General features: G+C 46.9%; 1 protein-coding gene across 2 annotated transcripts; it reads right to left on the minus strand.

Moving 5' to 3' along the window:
* Positions 1 to 45: 45 nt before the first annotated feature.
* On the minus strand, positions 46 to 15,672 carry ERGIC3 (ERGIC and golgi 3). Of its 2 annotated transcripts, XM_061441842.1 has the most exons (14): positions 15,494 to 15,672; positions 15,317 to 15,387; positions 14,733 to 14,820; positions 13,899 to 14,018; positions 13,017 to 13,110; positions 12,068 to 12,233; positions 11,324 to 11,381; positions 8,429 to 8,443; positions 5,612 to 5,643; positions 4,782 to 4,878; positions 3,405 to 3,469; positions 2,424 to 2,560; positions 1,462 to 1,517; positions 46 to 820 (listed from the first exon to the last, which is right to left on the minus strand). In XM_061441842.1, exons 1-14 carry the CDS (start codon positions 15,579 to 15,581, stop codon positions 741 to 743), a joined length of 1,167 nt encoding a protein of 388 aa, XP_061297826.1. In that variant the 5' UTR covers positions 15,582 to 15,672; the 3' UTR covers positions 46 to 740. The 2 variants fall into 2 exon arrangements, with proteins under 2 accessions (XP_061297826.1, XP_061297827.1); XM_061441843.1 differs by lacking the exon at positions 8,429 to 8,443 and having other exon boundaries at positions 15,494 to 15,670.
* Positions 15,673 to 23,394: the final 7,722 nt, after the last annotated feature.

Here is a 23,394-nt window from a genome sequence, read left to right on the forward strand (position 1 = left end):
TTTCAAATAGTACCAACATTAGTTCGAATCAGTTATTCTTCCAAATGCTTTACCAAAACACACAGAGAATGGGCTTTATTTCAAAATATAAACAGAGGGGAAGTGAAAAACACAGAGTTAAAAATCAATTAAAACTCCAGCTGTTTTTTTGCTGAAACATCAACTTGCATCTTTCCTAAGAGCAATCTGGAGCAACTGCAATGCCCCACAGTACAGTAAGGACATCCCAAGTGCTATGTCTCACCATGTTGCCCCAGGACAGCTAGAAGGAATACAGCACATTGGCACAGAGGGCTGGCATACAGCATCAGCACTCAGAAACATTTCTAAGAAAGCTTAAAAGCTAGATGGTGTTGCTAGAAAGCTTATTTGGTGGCAACTTTAATCCATTCCAGGTCTCATGACAATACAGTACATTATTCCTGGAGGCAAACAGAACGCAGTATCTCCAGCATCTCTTTCAGGAAGGAGGGTGGAACTGGATGAACATGGACTGACACAAAAGGGGTTTTACAGTAGGGTCTGCACAGCCAGACATGATGGCTAATCTTTATAGCAGCAAGGTTCAAGCAGTTCCATCTACCTATTAATGCCAAACAAAGAATGATGGGACAGGAACCTAAGCGTGGTCAGGGCCATCTGGAAATTCAAAGCCTCTTCTCCTGTGCACTCAGATCACTCGTGTTTCAAAAAACCCGTTTAGTTCTCCTCAGAGGTTTTTCTGTGGGGTCATTGCTTATTTATGTTGTCTTCCCAAGTTCAATTTTCTTCTGGATGGCACGTGCTGAGTGATAGATCAAGGAGTCAATGAGTCCTGCAACTAAAAGGAAAAAACAAATGGATCAAGCCAGACAACCCTCAAAGAGAGAACAACTACCACAGAAATCAAACGCAAACCCTTCTGTCAGTGGAAAGGAATTCCAGCTCCTCCAGATAGAAAACAGCTGTTGCTGCTCAGAATAAGGTGCTCATCTCATGAGGACAGAGAAGATCCAGCTGGCAGGACAGAGGTGATCTCCAAAAACAGATCTCTCTCACAGAGGTAAAAATGAGAAAGGCCATGTCGTGTGTTTACTGATGAGTGAGAACAGCTTGGAGAGGAAGCTGATGCTGAGCTTTATGCAATGTCATTGCCCTGACCCTCCTTGTCAAGGGCATGGTTCCCATTTCTCATTTCACAGTAACCTGAACAGTAAGCTGCTCTACCTGACGCTGCCCTTGATGGATGCCCTTTACCAGAAACCACAATGTTTACTCACCAAGGACACAAAGCAAAATAAATCATGCTTTAGCTCTTTCTGCCGTATTCTCCCCAAATCTCTCCAGCACTGAAGGAGACTATTAATTCAATGCTTGTTTGGGACCACAGAAAAGCTCAGAATGGGTCTCCTGCACCACAAACTCCAGACTACCCTGCATCCATTGAGGTGGCTTTCACAGGACAGGAACCTGAGCTCCTACCTGTAAATATGCCTCCAACGATGGCACAAACTCCCGTGAGAAAGTGTGTGAAGGACCTAGAATGAGGAAAACAATTTGAACAACCAGCAGGAGCTCAGATACTGTCAAATAAGTAATAATTAGCTTATAAAAACCAATTCATAATCTCAATAATGTTCATCATAGCACATAAGTATGCATTATATAGATATTAATAGATAACAATTAACAGATTTAACAAATAACCCCTATGGCCTACAGAATGGAGTTTATCACTGATACTTTTACTGAGTGGCACTGGGCAGCATTAGACCACTGTGCCCTAATGAGCTCAACAGTAACACTTGGAGGCAAGTACTGAATTTATAAACCTTTTAATCCCCAAGCTTTTATCCAGTCCTATCCAGACAGAATGCACAGCAGACTTCTGTAACTCAAACTAAATCCCTAAGCATCTCTTAATATACTTTAAGGTACAGTCATTGGCTGTCTCTTATTCTTCCATTCCCCTGTAACTACATGCCTGTGATTAATGGAGGACCTGAAGAAAAGAAAGGTTCCACACTGACTATGACACGTAGAAAAGCTATAGCAAATGCAGACTAAGTAACCAGGTTGGAGTTGTTGGTGCTGGTAAGATGGGTATGCTATACAAATCTAGCCTTCACACTGAAAAAAAGACTTTGAGGAAATCAGTTTGATCCAAGAACCACTGTATCAGACTTCTGCTCACTGCTCCAATTTCCATCTTCATCTAGATACTGGATTAAAATGCTTCAGATACTATCAGAAAACCCCCTACCCCTTCCAGCTGCTCACCTGGAGAAGAAGGACATTTGAGAGTGCCTCTTCCTCTCCACTGACTGGGAAGGGGCTCGGATGGCTTCCAGGCATTTGCATGGTCATGTCTAAGCAAGGATGGAGTTTTAAACTATGCAAAAAGATGAAATCAATGGAGAATGAATGAAATAGATGTCTCTTACCTGTGTTTCTCTGTCAGCTTCACCATCATGGGTGAAAGCTCATAGAGCACAAATACGCCAGGCAGGCCCTGGTCTCCTAGTAGCCCATTGGCTATTTTCTCATGCCGTGTAACTGAAAACTGGTTAGTCCTTACCACCTAGCAGGAGGCAAACACAGCAAACATTGTTTAGTCAACAGGGGATAGGAAAGGCTACTATTAGGCTACTAAACCATGTAATAGGTGAACCATATCAAAGTAGCCCTGCCCACTCACTTGTGGGGGCCTTGACATGTGGTTACAAAGGGTCTTAAACAGCACCATCAGGATCAGGTCTATTACTACAGGCTAATCATTAAAGCCGCAGCTAGCCAAAGGACAAGCGATGCATTTGTCCCAGACTGGACTGGCAGGTAATGGCATAAGCTGTCCCTCTCAACCTCAACCCAAGAACAAATCATCCTATACCAAGATATATACCTAAGCATGTTTCAAGAGATCGCACTTCAGTGAGAAAGCCGTATGTACTCAAGAGTGAGGAAATAGTACAAAAAGTCAGGAGAGTGCCAGAGCTGCAGAAGGACACAGTTTCTTCACCTCAGCCTGGTATCTCCTCAGTAATGATTTTATCCTACCTGTTTCAAAAGAAGGACATATCCTGAAAGCAGGGCTGGAAAATCTACCCACCCTCTTTTGAAGGCTAAAGGAGTTTTTAAATTGGAGATAAGCTGATCTTGGGTTATTCCCCGAGGAATATTTTTAGGATTTCCTTACTGCTTTGACTTCTCTCAAGTATACATTATGGGATTCATGAGGAAACGATGAAAACACATGATCATTTTGAACTAGGTGGGATTGAGAAGGCTGAAATATGCTTCATCACTGCTGTGACATTACAGGTAATATTACACCACAGACACTGTTATTCTTGCAAGGGTGGTGATATGAAGAAAGTCAAGCAGATTGTGTTGCTTGCCAAAACAATAGGGAAAAAGGTACTTACTTCACCATCTACTTTCATATACACCGTGGGAACCACTTTGACAAAATACTGAAACATCATGGAAGCTATAAGCAAAGACAGAGAGACACAGTTAATAACCATGGAAGAGCCAGAAAGCTTAACTGACAGCTTAGGTAGACACAACCTGGGTTCGTTCAACTCGTCACAGAACATCCTTCCGCACAAGAGCTCCTGGGGGTTTTCAAGGACATTAATGTTACTGGCTGACATGAGTTTTTCTTTTGCCAAAGTGAATCTCATTCCTGTCCCAACCAAAACCAAAACTACAAGCATTCTGACCTTGACTAAATGGAAAACTTTCTACAAACCAGTTACTTTGCTATTGTTTTACCACTACAACTTCTTGAAAATTTTTATTCTGGCACACAAAATCCTTTATATTTAATGTCATAACATCATCAAGGAATTATTCCTCATTAGTCCTAATTCCTCAAGGATTTGCCAACAGGTTCTCTGAGGCCCAGGTTGGAAAGCTTCAGCCTACAGAGAGAATTTTACCAGCCAGCTATATATTCTCTCTCACAGAGTTTGTTACTCCACAAAAAACCTGTGGCACCACAACGGTATCAAGGATTATGACACCTTTTCATTTTTCTGTATTTTATTTTAAGTACCATCCTTTGATTTGGGTTAAAGAATTAAAATTGATGGTGGAAAATTTAAAGGAATGGATTCAGGGAGGATTAACAATCCTACCACTGCTTTAAAGCAAACAACTTCTTTCTCCAATTTGAGTATATACCAGCACCCCAAGTACCTCCAAACACAGATTTTGCAGACTTCAGTGGATCTAAACAAGTAACTGATGTCTGCAGTGGTTTATGAAGTGGAAAAGGCACATGAACAGGCTTCTGTAAAAAAAAACAAGATAACAGTTTGGGCAGCAGCAGCATGAAGAGAGAATTGCCTTTCCTTCTCCAGCCAGCAAACTGGAGCCATCTAGAAAGATCAGCAATATTTCAACCTCACTGCTGCTGTTCAGCTGTTACTGGTGGGTAGATGAAGGTCAGGGCAGATACCACAGCTCTCCAGCAACTACCAATTAGGCCTTTTTTCTCTATGCATCTTCTGGTTATCTCCTACTGCCCATAGCTAGACAGGACTGATGCAGGCATCTAATAATGATGTGCTATACCTGCTGTTGGGCATCTATGAACACTGAAAAGAGAGATCTTTCAGAAAGCTCACAGAATCAAAACACATTGGCAGATTTGTTCCAGATGAATGGAGGCAGAAAGAGCACAAGGTGCAGTTCACATTTTGTACAATAGTGTCAAGGTTTTTGTTAAGGACTGGGAACTTTCCTCCTTATTAATACAGCCATTTAAAAGGAGATTTCTCTCAGCTCACTTTTACCTTGATGTGCAGTGACGTCTGTCCCATCCAAAGGGTTCACAATGCCTGGATAATCCCTTCCAAAGGAGAGATGTTTGATATAGTGCGTCATATTGATCTGAAATGGAAATGCCAGTAACTCAACTGCACAGCATGCAAGGTGCAAGGTAAGGGGCCTAAAATCAATTATTTGTGTATTTTTCTGGGCACGGCTCTGGAACAGACAGGTCCTCCCTTACTCTGTGTGTCCAGACAGTAAATTCCAAAGCACTTGCTAATCTTTTTTATTCATGGGAGACTCCGAGATTGGAATTTCTCCTTTTCCTGCTGGAAATCGCCAGATGCAGATGCCCTTCCTACCCACCTATAGGGAAGGCTCTCCCACCCATTCCTCTGCCTGCCCCTGCCATAGTTGCAGCATGCTGTCAGCTGCCTCGTGGCATAGGCATGGGTATCACCTGCTTTCCTCCCAGCACAAGATCAACTCCAATAGATCCAGAAACAGTTGTGAAACTGTCAACCTTAGAAAGCCAGGAAGCACAAATTAAGGACCAAGGCAGTCTCAGGTGGAGGGGAAGAGACTTGCCAGGTAACATGCACATGTCCCAGAATGTACTTCAGAGCCCTGTGTGAAACCTTCCCAGGTACTGCTGACACTCATAAAGCCAAATCCGGACGGGATCAGAACACTATGATCTCAATGGAACAAAGGGGGAGGTAACCAGAAGGAAAACAGACGAAGAAAACTAGAACACTATCTTGGCAACACTTGATCTCAATGGAGCAAAGGGGGGGAAAACCAGAAGGAAAACAGACGAAGAAAACTAGAACACTATCTTGGCAACACTTACATTATCAAGTCCGAAGCTCTGCAGATCATGAACTGTAACAGAAAAATAGTGTAACAATATAGCTCACACTGTGGTAACAAGCAGATTTATTTACCTTATTCTAGCTTATAAGGGAGCTCCTCTCATGTCCATCGTGATCTAAAACAGCAAGAAAATCGCCTGGGTTTTTCTCTTGCTTGCAGTAGGGCATGTGACAGATGAAACCACTGCAATTCCCCTCCTGACAGAGACTAGCCACTGCTACAGTGAGGGAAAGGAACTTTAATTTCGGGTTACTTCAAATTAAGTATTTCAGTCCTCACCTGACTGTATTCTTAATCTAGGGCAAAAACAAGATCTCAGGGGCAAGCCAAGAAAACTGCACTGTTACCTCAGTCACCACCTGACATGCATAGCTCCTCACTACTGTAAAACACAGAGGCGCAACAGATCTGAACTAACAACTGAGCAGAACATGAGACTTAACATCAGATGCAACTGCCCTAAAGAAATCATCGTCATTTTGGGGACTCCCAGCACTCTGCCTATCAGCCTTGCTACTGCTGCCTGGAGAACACACTGGGAAAGGAAAAGTCTTTGTGGGGATGGCCTGAACCGGAAATTTGTCAAGCACTGGTGTGGCCAAGGGGACTGTCACCGATGCTAGGGCTTGTGGAATTTGGCCTGCCCTGCATACAACAGTATGACAACACCAGCAGCGGCACGCATCCCCAGAAGGGATCTAGCAAAGATACAGGCAATGGAAGGCAACGGATATCTTTCGGTTGGCTACTTATATCTGACTTCATGCAACACCAAAAGCATCAATCTCAGGGTGAAAATATAACTTACAACTTGATTTCAGTATTGCTCCTACCAGGTTTAGCCAAAGTCACACAATGACCTTAAAGTAGCCAGAGGCCATGGCACATTTTACCAGGTAAATTCACACTTGGGAAGTGAGACCTCACCTTGCACCTTAGAAAAGAAAAACACACTTCAAAATCATAGGCTATTATTCTGGGAGCTGATGCAGTCAGATCACCAAGTGCTGCTCCTTTAAAGGGCTTCCGATATACAGCCTAGCACAAGACAGGCTACAAAGCTAAAGAACTGATTGGAACTCACCTCTCCTTTAAAACATTCACTTAACGTAAGTATGCTGTCAACTCAATCTTTTTTCCATTAACATCTTTCAATAAAATACCAGAAGCTTTACTTCTATTCCTATAAAACCCCCACTAAACCCAAAGAGATATGCATGCAAAACTGAGAATACATAGTTACGAAAGGAAATGCAAAACAGAAATACACAGTTAGGAAATACCAAGCCTGAATGATACTTCTCCTAATGATTTGGGAGAGGCCCTTGCATGTCACAGTTAAAATATTCAATGCTCAGAAACTAAGGCTGCAATCACTGGGATTAAGGCAACGGCTGTACATTACAAAGAGCTCAGATCTGCAGTGGCTTCAGACAGTCCTGTTGCTGTCTCTGGCAAGCAGGCAAACCACTATCACTAGAGCACAGTGGTTTCTGTGCCTGAGCTGCAGCTGGAGCAAAGAACTAATTTGGCTTTAAAAAAGAAACTCCAACAAAAAATACGGAAACAGGTGTGAAATGGTGGGCAGGGAAAGGGAAGAAGGGAGAAGTGGCCTTGGGATTATGCTGTGCTGGTTTTCTTAATGGTTACCTGCAACAGCCTGCTTCACGCTGCAGTACTGTTTGCACTTAAGAGTGCACTTAGAGTCTTAACCTTAAGAGACTTGTAGGCTAGGACTGGAGACTGTTATTCCTGAAGAAACATCAAAACACACTTCTTCCTTCCTGTAACTGCAGGTTAAGTGCCTAGCTAGACAAAATAAAGAGACCTGTAAAACACCTCAAGTTTGTCAAGAAGTCTGTCTGGCTTTTATAAATTAGTTTTCTTCACTCTTTTAGGAACAAAGTTTTAAGAACTGCTGTCTGAAGAGTTCTCCCCCATTTCTGAGCTGAAAAACCACAAAGCCTCCTCAGACTCCAAAATGCAGTCCTTTAATTGTAAAACAGGTTAACAGCACTTAAGGCCACTCAGAACCCTTGTCAATAAACACACAAAGACTGCAAGAAACCCAAGACACAGCTACTCAAACACAGTGCCCCAAGGTGAGCTGAGAAACCAATTTGTAAACTGGGAATTAATTTTCTACAGGAAAATACCTCACAGGAAGAGGATGCATGGCATAACGATGCATTGCGAAGAGGGGACTGGGGCAACCAGCAACACAGAAAATGTTGCAGCCAGGGGAGGGAGCGAGCAAATTCAAAAGCCTGAGCCTTTTACCAGATGTTCCTGAGTTGAAATGCTACATCTCAGCCTGGAATGATTACCCTTAAAAAAATCCAGTGGCTAACAAACACATGGAAAACCAAGTATTCTGCGATTAGCATGAATTCCCAGGAGAAATTCTCTAGTCTGCTGTAATAAGATTCAGTGAGATCATTACCCCATCTGACTTCAAAAGACAGAAGTCTCTCCCACTTGCCACCATGTCCCCCTCAATTACATTATCTGCACAGAGCAACTATTAATCTGCCAACACTTAATCTCCAATACTCATATATTCAAATTGATTAAGACAAAGATCCTCAACCTTTTCAACCTGCTGCCCTCATTTACCACAGAAGATGACCTGGGATGCCTCTCCTTTTAGCTTGAAGGAAATCTTCTCAACTCCCAGCCTAGAGCAATAGCTCCTCTCAAAGGAGATTCATGGGCACAGCAAATAACTGAAATTACATTAGCTCTGTAGTAAGTTTTGGAGGGGACAAAAAACAGAAGATACAGCAACACTTACTCTCAACAGCGTGCACTGCAAAAATGAGCAGAGTAGGAGAGAAAAGAGAAACATTCAGATCCTTTCAATAAAATGATACAGAGATTCAAATAGAGCAGCATTTAAAAGGTGTACCAAAATGGAGAAGAGTAACAGCTTTGCTGCTGTGCTTTCTAGGCAAATGACTCCCTAGCTAGCCAAAGGACTGATACAGGGACAAGCAACCATTTATAGTGTGACAGAAAAATAAAACTGCAGGAATTAACCACCAAAAGGAAAAATACAGTGGGATGCCCATATATGTTAAGTGAGCACCAAAGCAGCATGCCAGAGGACAATGCTGTTTACAGTTAACATTCTTTTTCAGTCTTAAGATAACAGAAAGGTCATTTTAGGAGCAATTAAAGCTATCCAGAAGTGCACTCCAGATTCACAACATCAAAGTTCAAAGCTGGGTAACAAGTTTTTGTCCTCAATCAGTCCTGCGCTTCTTTCATCACACCTGATGCACAGACAAGGCAGCAAACTATGAGGTTGCTGTTGCTCATTCCATTGCAATATCCCAACAAAGGCAAATACCTGGAAGGATGGAGGGCAGGGGAAGCGCATGTTTGGATGGCATAGCTCAAAGGAGGTGAAGTAACCTCCATTTTTGTCTGTTTAGGAAGACCATTCACGTGTATTCAATACCATGCATGACAAACCAATAACTGTCATAGACTTACACCTCCTCACATTTGGGCCTCTGAATTCTTCACCCAGCAATTTCAACCCCCTTTGCCACATGCTATACCCCTGGTGGTGCTTCTACAACAGCATGGGTTTTGGTTTGGAGGAGTATGAAAAATACAGAGAGCCTCCAAATGGCTGCCTGAAAAAGGCTAGGCATTCCAAACAACTCCTATGACTTGAGTTCTGGTGGATTATAGTGCAGTGACAAATGGAAACATCGCATCTGTGGTCTCCAAAACATGTAACTTGAAAACAGTTCCACAGCAATGGGTGAGACTTTGCATCCTTCAGCACCAAGACAATGAAACGCCTAAAGGAGCTTACCAGCGTAAAAAGAAAAGTCCTGAGCAATGCCAAGGATGAAATAAGAATCTCACCCTCCAGTATCCAGTTTGGGGATGAAAATGATTTATTCCCTGGCAGACACCACTTTGGGTCAGAAGTCAGAATGAGCTCACACAAACACCCTCTGTGGAAGGAATAATGCACAGGTGATCTACCAAGGGATCTGGATCTCCTCCACACCAAAATAGTGCCCTTGACTGATGGGGATTGAGTATCACACTATTTGATGGGCAGAAGAGCTCAGATGAGGGTAGAAGGCCTGTGCAATGGTAGCAGCCCCACAACAAGTAGGGCTCCAGGAAAGGAACAGAGAAAGAGGCTGCAGTGTCTGCAGAAAAAAAGAATTTATGCCACTTGCTCTTGATTACCAGTGAGAAGATACCAAGGGACCTAAAAAATGGCACCCAGTCTTCAGCCAAAGACTGTAGGTCCTTTTGACATTCAGCATTCAAAACATGAAATGTGATGTCACACTTCAAAAACTTGATTAAGGTAACTGCAAACATTCTATTAAACCACAGATATTTTCTATCAAGCTCCTGCTAAGGATATAAGGGAGCAAAGTTCCTCTCACTATAAGAGAAGATCATGTTCATGACCACCTGAGGAACCTGAACATTGCATTTTGTCTATGGGACCTGACAAATTGCAACCCAGTATCCTGAGGGAATTGGCTTGTATAGTTGCCTCACCGTTGTGCCTGGGAAAGTCACGGATCAGATCTTCGTAAAAGCTATGTTAAGGCACATAAGGACAGGGAAGTGATTTGAGACAGCCGGCATAGCTTCACCAAGGGCAAGTCCTGCTTGCCCACACTAGTTACCTTCTACAATGGAGTGACTGTATCAGCAGAAAAGGGGAGAGCTACTGATGTTGCCTATTTGGACTACTGTAAAGCCTCTGACACAGTCCCCGCAACATCCTTCTAACTTGGAGAGAGATATGAATTTGGAGTGTGGACTATTCCGTGGATGAGGAACTGGTCAGATGGTCACATCCAGAGGGTGTGACCTTTTAATAGGACCTGAAGCTACAGCACAAGAGGTAATGGTTTTTAAACTAGAAGAGGGTAGATTCAGACTAGATACAAGGAATAAGGTCAGTGAAACACTAGTACAAGTTGCCCAGAACAGTGGTAGATGCCCCATCCCTGGAAACATTCAAGGCCAGGCTGTACAGGGCTGTGAGCAACCTGACCTACTTGAAGATGACCCAGGTCCTTTCAAGCGGGGCTGGACTAGATGACCTTTAAAGGACTCTTCCAGTCCAAATCATTCTATGAATATATAAGCTACTGCTATTCTGGACACTGTGTGTGTATGTACATGTATACTTGAAGAGTCCTTTGTAACTTAAATTTTACTCTAAAAGTTCTGAATTGCTTTAAAATTCTCCTGAGGCATTCTCCAAAATATTCCTTCCAGAGATACTGATACTCAGGTCCTGGACTGAACACCTTCTTTGAGACTGGTTTACAGCAGAGCAGCTAAGTTTTATGGAACAAATGAGACTGTTTCAGAGCAGTCTCTCATTCTCCTCCAAGTTCTTCCCCACACATGTGGCAGCACCTCCAGAAACCACTTTTCTCTCTGTCCATGCTGGTTCTAAACCTGTCTTACAACAATTCAACAACATCCTCCCCACTGAAGCAGTCCTTTACTATTATGGAGAGCAATGCAAAGATACTGTGACCCCATGGCAGGGGGGTTGGAATTAGATGATCTTTAAGGTCCTTTCCAACCCAACCAGTTTATGATTCTGCATTCAAAGAAATTCAAAGAAAAAGGTCAGGTACACTTGGAGCTAAAGGCCAATAAACAGGGAAAGAAAATACTTCACCATGTACATGAGACTGTTGGAAACTCTTTCCTGGTGCGAAGTGAAAATTTCCAGCTACCTGCAAGAAAAAATAATCTTTCATTAAAAGGTCTAAATCTATATAAATATAAATACATACTGATACTGAAAATAACTGGTTTATGCAAATTATGTTGGCGGACATAAAAAATGAGAAGGAGGAGGAATTTACTGGGAGGGAACTGACTGTTGCTGCAGGAAAAACAAGATGGTATCACAAAACAGGGGTTGAGAGAGTAACTGTGAGGAGAGTGAGCAGTTAATACAATAAGCAGCAGTGATCCAATGTACACAGCCACAATAAGAAGCTTCATGCAAAAATAAAGCACTAAACTAAACCCCTGCTGGCAGGTTGTTGGTTTCTGTTATCTCCAGCATCCACCAGTGACCTCTGTTTTAAGACTAGTAGGGTAGTTGGGAACACCCAACCTCAGAGAAGCTGTCTCTCCGCCCAGAAACCTCAGCAACATGACTCACTAGCCAGACAGTAGGAAAAGCTAAGCTTCTCCAGCCAGCATGCTTCCCACTAGCCCACACAACCAACCACAGGATTAGCCCCTTTCCTGACTCTCCTACTGAACCCATTCACAGGCACAAGCACCTGCTGAGCCCAGGGTTATTACATTCCAGGCCTGGGAACACCTACAGCTGGAGAAGGAGAGGAACTTTGCCTTTTCAGAGTCTTCACCATCATGAAGCAGGTTCACAGCAAAACCCATGTCTCACCTTGTTGACCTCTAGGAAACCATACACTTGGCAGCCCTCGTTCTTCTGCTCTTGCATTTTCTGGCTAAACCCTTCCCTCTTGCACTGCTCTATGGTATCCGGGTTCTTGAAGGCCCAGCCTCGCCGCCTGTAGGCTTCTCTGACATCATCACAAGTGTTACAACACCTGCAAAAGCACAAACACCATCTTCCCATCTTTATCACTTTGAATCCTTGGCGGATTCTTCTTCAACGACGCAATAAAGGAAACATCAGGGACCAGATCTTGAGATGTGCCCAGTGTTCCTAAAGGATCTCGAGCTTCTTGATGTACTGAGATGTTGGCATGAGGATGCAAGCTGGTTTAATGCAGTGCTTGAGTCTGAAGAGGGCTTTGCCTGTCCAGTGAGACAGCCAAGTCACTCCTTAACAAAGAAATGTGCTAAAAAAACATCACTGTCCCATGGCTCTCAGCAGTTTGCACTTCCCATGTGAAAAAAGCATCTGCCTGCTTCTACTCCCCCTTTGCTCTCTTTTCTAGGCTAACACTGTCAAAATGGGCAGAAAGGTTAATGGCAAACTTTCTTCATTACCTTTCTACCACTGGATAACACCGTAGTCACAGTAAAAACCAGGTTTCTTACTTGGTTCTACTGTCTGGACACAAAATAACTCCAGAAAGGATACAGTTTGCTGAGATACAAGTTTTGTGCTACTGCGAAGTCTGGGCAGCTTGCTCTGCCCTTAAACAGGCATGTAGAAGAATTAGACAACATAACTCTGCATGTTCTTCACAAGGAAGAGTGCAGCTTCCAAAGGCGTAACAAAAGCCACAACAATTCTCACCATTCTCTGAACACATGCCCAATACGATTTAATTCCATTGACTTTCACAGACATTTAGAAAACAAATGCAACATAACAGCATGAAGTCAAGTCATTAGAGGATACAAAAAGGTGTAGACGTTACCGAATGTCCTCTGACTCTGCCCCATAACAGCTCTCGCAGCGATCAGCATCCAATGAATTTGGATCAAACAGTTTTTCTTCTTCTTTCCCCAGCTCTAAGACAAAAGAGGATTCAGAGTGATGAGGCGGGTCTAGAAAGGGTATCCTGTACTCTTGTCCTGCTCAAGTGAGCGACATAAATCAACAAATTTACGCTGTTACACAGAACCACACTAGCTCCTACAAAAGGAGCTGATGCTTGCAAAGGAAACGCTTGGACAGCATTACTGTTAGATGGCAACACCTGGCCACTGTTGTGTCTGGTTTTAATTGAAGGCCAAAGGTGAGTCCTAATATGCAAATAACACAGAGGAGAGTTTTCTATAACCGGGGACCACATACTACAACTTCTAACTGATAAACCAACTAAAATACATTTATCAGGTGTGCACTAACATGAACAATGCAATAAGGTGCAAGTTTAGGCTTAAGTTTAGGCTCAAGTGTCCAGTCACTGGAGCCTTCCCTGAAGAGAGGATCCCTCCTCCAACCAGGTCATCCCATTTGTCAGCCCACTGTGACTTAAAGACACAACCACAGCCCCGGTTTGCCAGAACAGCTGCTGGACTTCTCATTGTAAAAGACCGTTAACTCAGCAGCTGAAATACATCCACGAGTCCTTGTCGTAATTTCAGAGGGACCAGGCACAGATTTGCCTCGCACAAGCAGCAAGTACAACTGGAGTTTGTCTGATCTGCCACTTTAACAGAGTGGTGTGCTACAAACTCTGCAAGACTCTGAGGTATTTAAATGCTCCTCAGCTGTCACCTGTTCTCCAAACAGGCACACAGTGATGGGAAGACTACGAGAGCACCCATCCAAGCAAGGCAGAACAGCATCTCACCATGTCTCTCCGCCTCTGGAGTCACACGCTTGCCAGCTTTATCCAAACGTTGCTTAAACAGATTGTGCTCTACATCCAGCTGCTGCTCTCCTGCTACATCCATGGCATCGATGCTCAGGTCTGAAACCAACAAGCAAGGAAAGCAGTTGATGACCACACATTTGTTATGGCCTGTGCCAGGCTGAGGAACCATTCAACCAGTGAAAAGACAATCTTTCACCAAGGGGGACAAAAGTGTGCCAGACTGACAGCCTCTCTGCACAAAACAGCAGAGCCTTCCAGCCTCTCTTGCCTTCTAACACCCTTTCAGATGTGAGGAAGGCAAAACCAGTAATATATCTTGGCTGGTCAGAAGGAAGTCAGACTCGCTACATCAAGCCCAGGGAACTGCCCAAAGGAATTGCTACAAGAGAACAAGCAGCAGGGCATTACAGCCAGAAGAGAAGCACAAAAATCACAGAAAAGTTTTGCCTCCTTAAGTAACTCCCAAAGGAGGCTCTTGAGGTTTCCAACATCACCGCAGCCACATCCCGAGTCCCAAGTGAACTTGGCAACAGTTTTTTCAGTATGACTGATCTCTGTGACCAACTACAACACCATACACAAGTGTAAAGGGGATTTGTGCATGTTATCCTCATTTATAATCCAGACAAATAGAACTGCCTCACTGGAAGTACTGCTTTAAGTGTCCCTCCTGGCTGCAATAACGGTGCAACCACAGGGATCACCAGCTTCTCCCTGCCCAAGCAGCAGCACAGTGCTCTGAAGCACCAGGCACAATGGACCTCCAGGCAAGGAGCAAAATCATTCCCACTACTGAGAAGTCTGACTCACAAGCACAGGGCATATGTGGAAAAATAACATCGAGATTGATCTTCAGTTTATCTCCCCTCGATTTGTCCACGTACAATTCTGGATGAACCTAGGAGCAAAGGAAAAACACAGAGCCCTGTTCCACTTGGCAGCAAATCAAAGGGCCTCTTTCCCTCCACCGCTCTGGCCCAGGAGCTGATGTTTAAGAGGTGGGATTTGGGAGACACGCGAGCTGCTGCCTCCTGCACCAACCAAGCGCTTGCCACTGCAGAGACTCTTACAACAGCTCCTGCTTTGGGAACCTCAGCGCTGGAGGGGGGGGGGGCACGGTGGGTCCTGCTCGCTCTCTTTGCACTGCCTGTGGCCGGCGCAAGCAGCGGGAGAGGCTTTGAGACATTCATCAGAGGAGGCCACAAGACAACCTCTGCGACAGCGGCTCTCGGGAAGGGAGGGAGGGAGGGAGGGAAGACGCGAAACCCCCGGTGGGTGAAGGGGCGGCCAGGCAGGCCCGCAGGAGACGGCGGGGAACGGCAGCCGCAGGGCCGCCTCTCCGCGGCTACGGGGCAGCCCCGCCAGGAGACCCGCCTCCCACCGCCGCTACTCACCTCCTTCGTGAGGTAGTACTGCAGCTCCGAGAAGAACAGCACCACCATGATGAGCCCGCTGACCACCGTCACTGTCGGCGAGACGAGAACCGCCGTCAGCCCCGACGCGGCCCGCACGCACCCTACGGGCCGCCCGCCTCGGCCCGGGCCCGCGCTCACCGGTCCCCCACCGCTCACCCAGCGCGCCGCCACACGTCTTCACCCGAAAGTCTTCCAGGGTCTTCGGGAAGGCATCGAACCGCTTCAGCCGCCACAACGACTCCATGGCGCGGCCCGGAAACAAACTCGCCTTCCGGGCCGGGGCCGCCCCTGCCCCGGCTCCGCCCCGACGGGCAGCGCGGCCTGGAGCAGGCGGGGATGGGCAGGGTGTTACCGGATGCTCCGGGGAGGGGAGGGAAGGGCTCAGTTTCGCTGCCCCTTCGTACGCTCCTGCCTCTGCTGCCAACGGGCCCGAGCCTCTGAGAGACAGCGGGACAGGGCCCGAGGCCGAGGCCCGGCGGCTTTCACGCGACACCCTCCTGCCCATCACCCGTCCGTCGCCGCCGCCTCTGGAGGCTGCGGGGCTCGTTCCTAACGCCCCTTGAAGAAAATCCGAGCAGCCACAGAGCTGAAGCACATCCCCTCGGGAGAGCATCAGCGCGCCCTGTGCTGGAGCTGCGAGGGAGGGAGGGAAGGAAGAACCCCACTTTCTTGCCGCACTTTCCATCGCTGCCGGGTGTGCGTTCCCGGCCTCATTTTGATAACGCTTCCATTGCCCTGCTTCCTCAAGGGAATGGCTGGGAACTCCAGAGGCTAAAGCGTGCAGCAGCTCGCAATGGTTTACTGTGAGGATGGAGGCACGGACCCCGAGGTAGAGCGCAAGCTGGATCGGTTAAAGCCTCTTTGGTATGGAGGACGATGGTTGAAGTATAAACACGGGGAGGCCTGGCAGATTGACTATATCACACTGCCACCAACCCGCCAAGGCAAGCGCCATGTGCTTACCGTGGTGGAAGCAACCAAATTCCAAACCCTCCACCTTACACTCCCAGAGGGATGACCTTGGCCTGTGTCCTGGGTTCAGCAGTAGCAGTCATTTTTCTCCTTCTTGGTAGCTGGTGCAGTGCTGTGTTTTGACTTCCAGCCTGGGAACAGAGCTCATAATACCGATGGTTTTGGTTGTTGCTAAGTGATGTTTACCCTGACCAAGGACTTTGTGAGGCTCATGCTCTGCCAGGGAGGAGGGGAAGCTGGGAGGAAGCAGAGACGGGGCACCTGACCCAAGCTAGCCAAAGAGGTATTCCATACCACAGCACGTCACGCCCAGGGCGGGGGTAACTGGGAGTTTCCCGGAAGGACACGGGGTCTTCTGGGTCGGACTCATTTCTTGGCCGGTGGTATTGTATTCTCTTCCCTTGTTATTCTCTCTTACCATTGTTGTCGGTGGTGGTAGCGGTGGTGATTTGTGTTGTACATGGGTTGCTGGACTGTTCTTGTCTCAACCCGTGGGAGTTGCACTCTTTTGATCCTCCTCCCCGTTCCTCGGGGAGCGGGGAAGGGGAGAGCCCCGGGTGGGCGGGCGCTTGATTGCTCTCAGCCCAGCACCACTCACTGGGAGTGAGTGAACAAGCTGTCTGGCTAGGGTTTAAACCACGACAGTTTTTTTTGGCGCCCAACGTGGGGCACGAGGGGTTGAGATAACAACAGATCTGACCAGATCCGTAGTCACTCGTCACAATACTGATTCATGGATGGTGGCAAATGCCCTGTGGGGGTGGTTGAAGCAATGGAAGCAGAGCAACTGGCAACGCAGAGGTAAACCCATCTGGGCTGCTGCACTGTGGAAAGATATTGCTGCCCGGGTGCAGAACCTGGTGGTGAAGGTACGTCATGTAGATGCCCATGTACCCAAGAGTCGGGCCACTGAGGAACACCAGAACAACCAACAAGTGGATAAAGCGGCTAAGATTGAAGTGGCTCAGATGGACTTAGATTGGCAACATAAAGGTGAATTATTTTTGGCCCGGTGGGCCCATGACACTTCAGGCCATCAGGGCAGAGATGCAACATACAGATGGGCCCGTGATCGAGGGGTGGACTTAACAATGGACACTATTGCCCAGGTTATTCATGAGTGTGAAACATGTGCTGCAATTAAACAAGCCAAGCGGTTAAAGCCTCTTTGGTATGGAGGACTATGGTTGAAGTATAAACACGGGGAGGCCTGGCAGATTACCTGTATCACACTGCCACCAACCCGCCAAGGCAAGCGCCATGTGCTTACCGAGGTGGAAGCAACCACCCGGTGGCTGGAAACATACGCTGTGCCCCATGCCACTGCCCGGAACACTATCCTGGGCCTTGAGAAACAGATTTTGTGGCGACACGGCACCCCAGAGAGAATTGAGTCAGACAATGGGACTCATTTCCGGAATAACCTTCTAGATCTTTGGGCCAAAGAGCATGGCATTGAGTGGGTATATCACATCCCCTACCATGCACTAGCTTCCGGGAAAATCGAAGGGTACAGTGGGCTGTTAAAAACTACACTGAGAGCAATGGGTGGGGGAACTTCCAAGTATTGGGATACACACTTACCAAAGGCCACCTGGTTGGTCAACACCAGAGGATCTGTCAACAGGGCTGGCCCAGCCCAGTCAGAACTTTTACATATTGTAGAGGGGGACAAAGTTCCCGTGGTGCATATGAAGAATTTGCTGGGGAAGACAGTCTGGGTTATTCCCGCTTCAGGTAAAGGCAAACCCACTCGTGGGATTGCTTTTGCTCAGGGACCTGGATATACTTGGTGGGTAATGCGGGAAGATGGGAAAGTCCGATGTATACCTCAAGGGGATTTGATTTTAGGGGAAAACAGCCAGTGAACTCAATTGTATGCTGTTGCCCGCTGTGTAATACTTCTGTAGCCCATCAACTAGATGTCTTCAGGTCACCAGCGACTGGCCCTGACTTCCCGCCAACCATCATCCCAACAGAGAATGAACTTTGATAGAACCTGATGAGTTCTGCAGTAAAGGAACGACCAGCATCAGCAGGCAACGATCCAATACTGCACACAGCCTTTCCTGCCCTGAAAGATTGTTACAAGAGATGGAACATGACATCATGGACCGAATGGACTCGGCAGCATTATAGGGATTGGTCCATGCACTAAGAAAATGATCTCTTTCTCTTGGTCTGTGTGTATATGTATGTTGTCCTGGGTTCAGCAGTAGCAGTCATTTTTCTCCTTGGTAGCTGGTGCAGTGCAGTGTTTTGACTTTCAGCCTGGGAACAGAGCTGATAACAATGATGTTTTGGTTTGGCCAAGGACTTTGTGAGCCTCATGCTCTGCCAGGGAGGAGGGGAAGGCGGGAGGAAGCAGAGACGGGACGCCTGACCCAAGCTAGCCAAAGAGGTATTCCATACCGCAGCACGTCATGGCCAGGATGTAACTGGGAGTTAGCCGGAAGGGCTGAGACTGCGGGGTTGGAGGAGGTATGGGTCGGGGCTTGGTCGGGCTGGGGGGGGTGAGTTACCGGTTGGCTGGTGGTGAGGTGACGTATTGTCTCCCCTTGTTATTTCCTTTATCATTGTTATTATTGGTAGTAGCAGTAGTGATCTGTGTTATACCTTAGTTACTGTTTTTATCTCAACCCGTGGGAGTTGCATTCTTTTCGATTCTCCTCTCCGTCCCTCCAGGAGTAGGGGGAGGGAAAGAAGGGGGGAGTGAGTGAACGAGTTACCTGACTGGGTTTAAACCACGAGAGATGTATATACATCTGGGAGAGCGATGGTATATTGAAAATGTGGGATCTGAGCATGACGAGAATGGTATGGAATAAGGGGTGGATAATGTCCTGGGTTCAGCAGTAGCAGTCATTTTTCTCCTTCTTGGTAGCTGGTGCAGTGCTGTGTTTTGACTTCCAGCCTGGGAACAGTGCTGATAATACCGATGTTTTTGGTTGTTGCTAAGTGATGTTTACCCTGACCAAGGACTTTGTGAGGCTCATGCTCTGCCAGGGAGGAGGGGAAGGCGGGAGGAAGCAGAGATGGGATGCCTGACCCAGACTAGCCAAAGAGCTATTCCATACCACAGCTCGTCATGCCCAGGGTGTAACTGGGAGTTACCCGGAAGGACACGGGGTCTTCTGGGTGGGACTCGTTTCTCAGCGGGTGGTATTGTATTCTCTTCCCTTGTTATTTTCTCTTCCCATTGTTGTCGGTGGCGGTAGCGGTGGTGATTTGTGTTGTACATGGGTTGCTGGACTGTTCTTGTCTCAACCCGTGGGAGTTGCACTCTTTTGATCCTCCTCCCCGTTCCTCCGGGAGCAGGGAAGGGGAGAGCCCCGGGGAGGGGGGGGGGGGGGGGGGGGGGGGGGCGGCAGTGGGCCTCACTTGCTTCCACCCCGGCACCACTCACTGGGAGTGAGCGAACAAGCTGTCTGGCTAGGGTTTAAACAACGACAGCCTGTTCAGGGCGCTGGCTGGCAGAATACCTTGGGAAACATTACTGAAGGACAAAGGGGTCCAGGAAGGCTGGATCCTCTTCAAGACTTAAAGCCTCAAGGCATAGGAGCAGGCGGTCCCTATGTGCCACAAATCAACCAGCGGGGGAGAAACAAGCCTGGCTCAACAGGGAGATGTTGCTGGAACTCAGGGAAGAAGAGGCTTTATCCCCTGTGGAAGAAGGGACTGTCACCCCAGGAGAAGTACAGGGATGTTGTTAGGTCTGTAGGGAGAAAAGTAGAAAGGCACAGATGGAAACTAAATCTGGCCACTGCCATAAAAGCTAATGAAAAGTACTTTTACAAATACATTAGCAATGAAAGGAGGGCCAAGGAGAACCTCCATTCTCTATTGGATACTAGGGGCAACCTAGTGACTGAGGATGGGAGAAAGGCTGTGGTGGTTAATGCTGCCTTTGCCTCAGGCTTAATAGTCACACCAGCCATCCTCAGGGTACTCGCTTCCCTGAGCCGGATGGCAGTGATGAAGAGCTGACTGGAGTCCCCATAACGCAGGAAGAAATGGTTAGCGACCTCCTGCTCCTCTTAGATGTACACAAATCTGTGGGTCAGGAGTACCCACGGGAGCTGGCAGAGGAGCTTGCCAAGCCACTCTCCATCATCTGTCAGCAGTCCTGGTCCAGTGGGCAGGTCCCAAAGGACTGGAGACTGGCCAGCGAGGCACCCCTCTATAAAAAAGGGCAGGAAGGAAAACCACTTGCTTCTCCATACTGAATGACTGCAGAATGTCTTCTATTAAGAAACAAAAAAGGAAAGTCGGGAGTCCCTGCCCACATGTAAACTACTTCTAAATGTCAAGAGAACAAATCCACCCCTCTGTCCCACAGCAGTAAAAGACGATGATTCTGGGAAGGATAGAGGACAGGAACCATGTGGTGCTACAGCTGCTCAGGAAGTGAGAGCTTTCTGGCTCCTCCCCTGGTTCTGCAAGTCAGGTCATTGATGCCTGCAGCGTGCATAGGACTCCTCCTGTAAAGAAAACACAAGGATTTCTTTTTGGTCTCCAGTTTGGCCAGGACCATGGTCTATATTTGACTTATACTAGGTCTGTATTCAACTTCTAGTAGGTCTGTACTGGGGGGCTGCTGCCCCTGGGATGTGTCAGAGCCTCCTCCCACCAACTAAGCCTCTGTTCTCACCTAGAAGCAGGCGTCTTGTGTGGTGAGGCTTGGAGAAGGAAGATCCACTTGCACCTGGAAGAGACTGATCACAGTGGAGCCTCATCAGTTTCCTCCATTGACATTCCACCTGCACGTTTCTAGGAGAATGGGTCACAGAAACCTGCCACCAAACAACGAGCGAAAGGGCCTCTCGGGCGAAAATGTTGGGCTCAAAAAGCACTCAGTGTAGACTACGGACAAGAAAGAGCAAGATGAAATACTTCCTGACACTGGACTCCTGAGAGTCCAGTATGTGTGTATAGGGACAGCAGGGTAAGAAGGGTGGTACTGGAGTTAATGTGCATTTGTGAAGGCAAATGAGGTGCCAGAAGAGAAGGAAAACACAAAAGGGTGTGTCCGAGGGGAGAGCGGGATAGGGAAGGGAACAAGCAGAGGACCCCAAACTGCTGTCTGTGGAGACGTGTGGTGCTCCAGAAGACTGTGAGGCTTAGCGTGGGCAGGGAAAGCCTGTTTCACCTCCTCAAGAGACTTCTTGAGTTCAGCATTGAATTCCTTCAGCTCAGTGTTGGCAAGTTTCAGCCTTGCAACTTCTTGCTGCAAACTTTCCAGCTGTTGCAACAGGAGCTTCTTCTCCAAGAGCCACGATTGCTGCACTCCTTCTGCAATAGCCTGCTGGGTATTCAGAGAGGAGGTTACGTGAGCTGGTGCCACACAAAGGTTAGAACGTGCTAAGTCCCTTCTTCCCCTCCAGCCCAACACAACAAAATCTCTTCCCAGGGGCCCTCCTCCACATCACCTTGGAGAAATCCACACGCATTTTCTTTCAACCATTTTTGGCACATGCCAAGTCCTAACCACAACATGTTGGCCAAGGTTGCTTAGACAGGAGAGGGCCAAGTACCCACCCCCAACTTTTGGACTTGAGTTCATTTGAACAACAAGCTCTGTAGTTCTTTCAGTACCTGTGGGCTTGACAGAAACCATTCTAGCAGGTGAATGGGCTCTGGCCGGAGCTATGCAGACAGGCAAGCCTGCTAGCTGCAGTCGTGGCCTCTTTTGGCCAAGCAGGTCATAGTTTGATGGGACCATCCAAACCTTTGTTGAACTGAATCTGTGGCTGCATTTACTGTCCCAGCATAGTCCTGTGACTTTTCATGTGCCTTCAAGTTTCTTGACGGGAAACATCATTAGAATCCTTTATAGATGTTTTACTTGACTGATGAGCAGTCACAGTGCCTACCTGGTGATGAAACCTGTCTGTGTCTCTCTTCTTCACTACTTTCTCAAGCAGATCACCACACAGCGATGACATGTTACTTTCCTCTGTCTGCTTGAGGAACTTCAAATTGTTCTCCTTCAGTCTTTGTCTCATTTTCTCAAGATTCTGCTCTAGAGTCCTGGCCTGTTTGCCTGCTAACTCCTTCTGCTTTTGAAGGTCCTGTACATGTCTTTGTAAAGACATTATCTCCTTCTCTCGGGTGCCTAGAGAAGACTCCGTGTGTTGTAGTTTTTGCTGTATGGTTTTAATCATCACCACTGCCTCGTTCTTTTGCTGTTGAAGCTTCAAGACAGTCTCCTCCAGAGCCCTTATCTTCTTTTCTCTCTTTTTCAGAGTCCGTTCTGTTGCTTGCAGTTTTTCTTGCTCAGCTCCGTGCTGCTTCTCCTTTTCCTTGCATGCCTCACATTGCTTTCTAAGGGATACAGTTTCTTGATCTTTTTCCTTTAGTGCCACTTCAACTGCCACTTCAAGCAGAATTTTCTTGTGCTGTTCAGAGTCTTTTTCTTGGTTTTGGAAGGTCTCAATCACTTCCTTCTGAGATTCGATCACAAAATCCTTTTCTTTCAGTTCTGCCTTAGCGTATTCTAAGTCTTTGCGCAAGACATTCATCTGTTCTTCTGTTTTCTCCTCATAGCTCCTTGTTTGTTGCCTTTGGATGGCTAGGAGTCTGTCCTTTTCTTTTAAGGTTTTTAAGGTCTGTTCCACATGCTCACGGAGAGCCCTTAACAGCATTTCCGTGGCCTCTCCGGCTTCCTGGTTTTGCTTTTGTAGTGACTCCGGGTTTTGATCCGTTACGTCATTGATAACCTGGCTGGGAGCAGTTTCATGCATTTCTCTCTGCTTTTCCGGCGTTCTTGTCTGTTCCTGGCACAACGTTTCTCCCTCCCTCTCTGACAGCATGGTGATCATGTAAGTGAGAGTCTCCTGCAAAGCTTTTGCCTTCGCTGCTTGCAGCCTGTCCCGTTCATGCTGTAAAACAGGGAGAAAAAGGTTCAATAATTCCATCTGTATGTGTTTGGTTTTCATACGAGATTTCAACTCCTGCTCCGGTGGCAGTCAGGGGCTGCCTGCTCTCTCCCTGCCTCTCGGGATCCTGCAGACCTTTCCTGTGCCACCCTTCTCATTCTTTCCCAGCTTACTCAGCCAGGCCCAGCTTCCTTTCTTTCCTTCTCT

Source organism: Pezoporus flaviventris, unplaced genomic scaffold (assembly GCF_033815535.1).
Source record: "Pezoporus flaviventris isolate CSIRO_AGI_PZ_B2104156 unplaced genomic scaffold, CSIRO_AGI_Pfla_v1 ptg000213l, whole genome shotgun sequence".
NCBI classification, from domain to species: domain Eukaryota; kingdom Metazoa; phylum Chordata; class Aves; order Psittaciformes; family Psittacidae; genus Pezoporus; species Pezoporus flaviventris.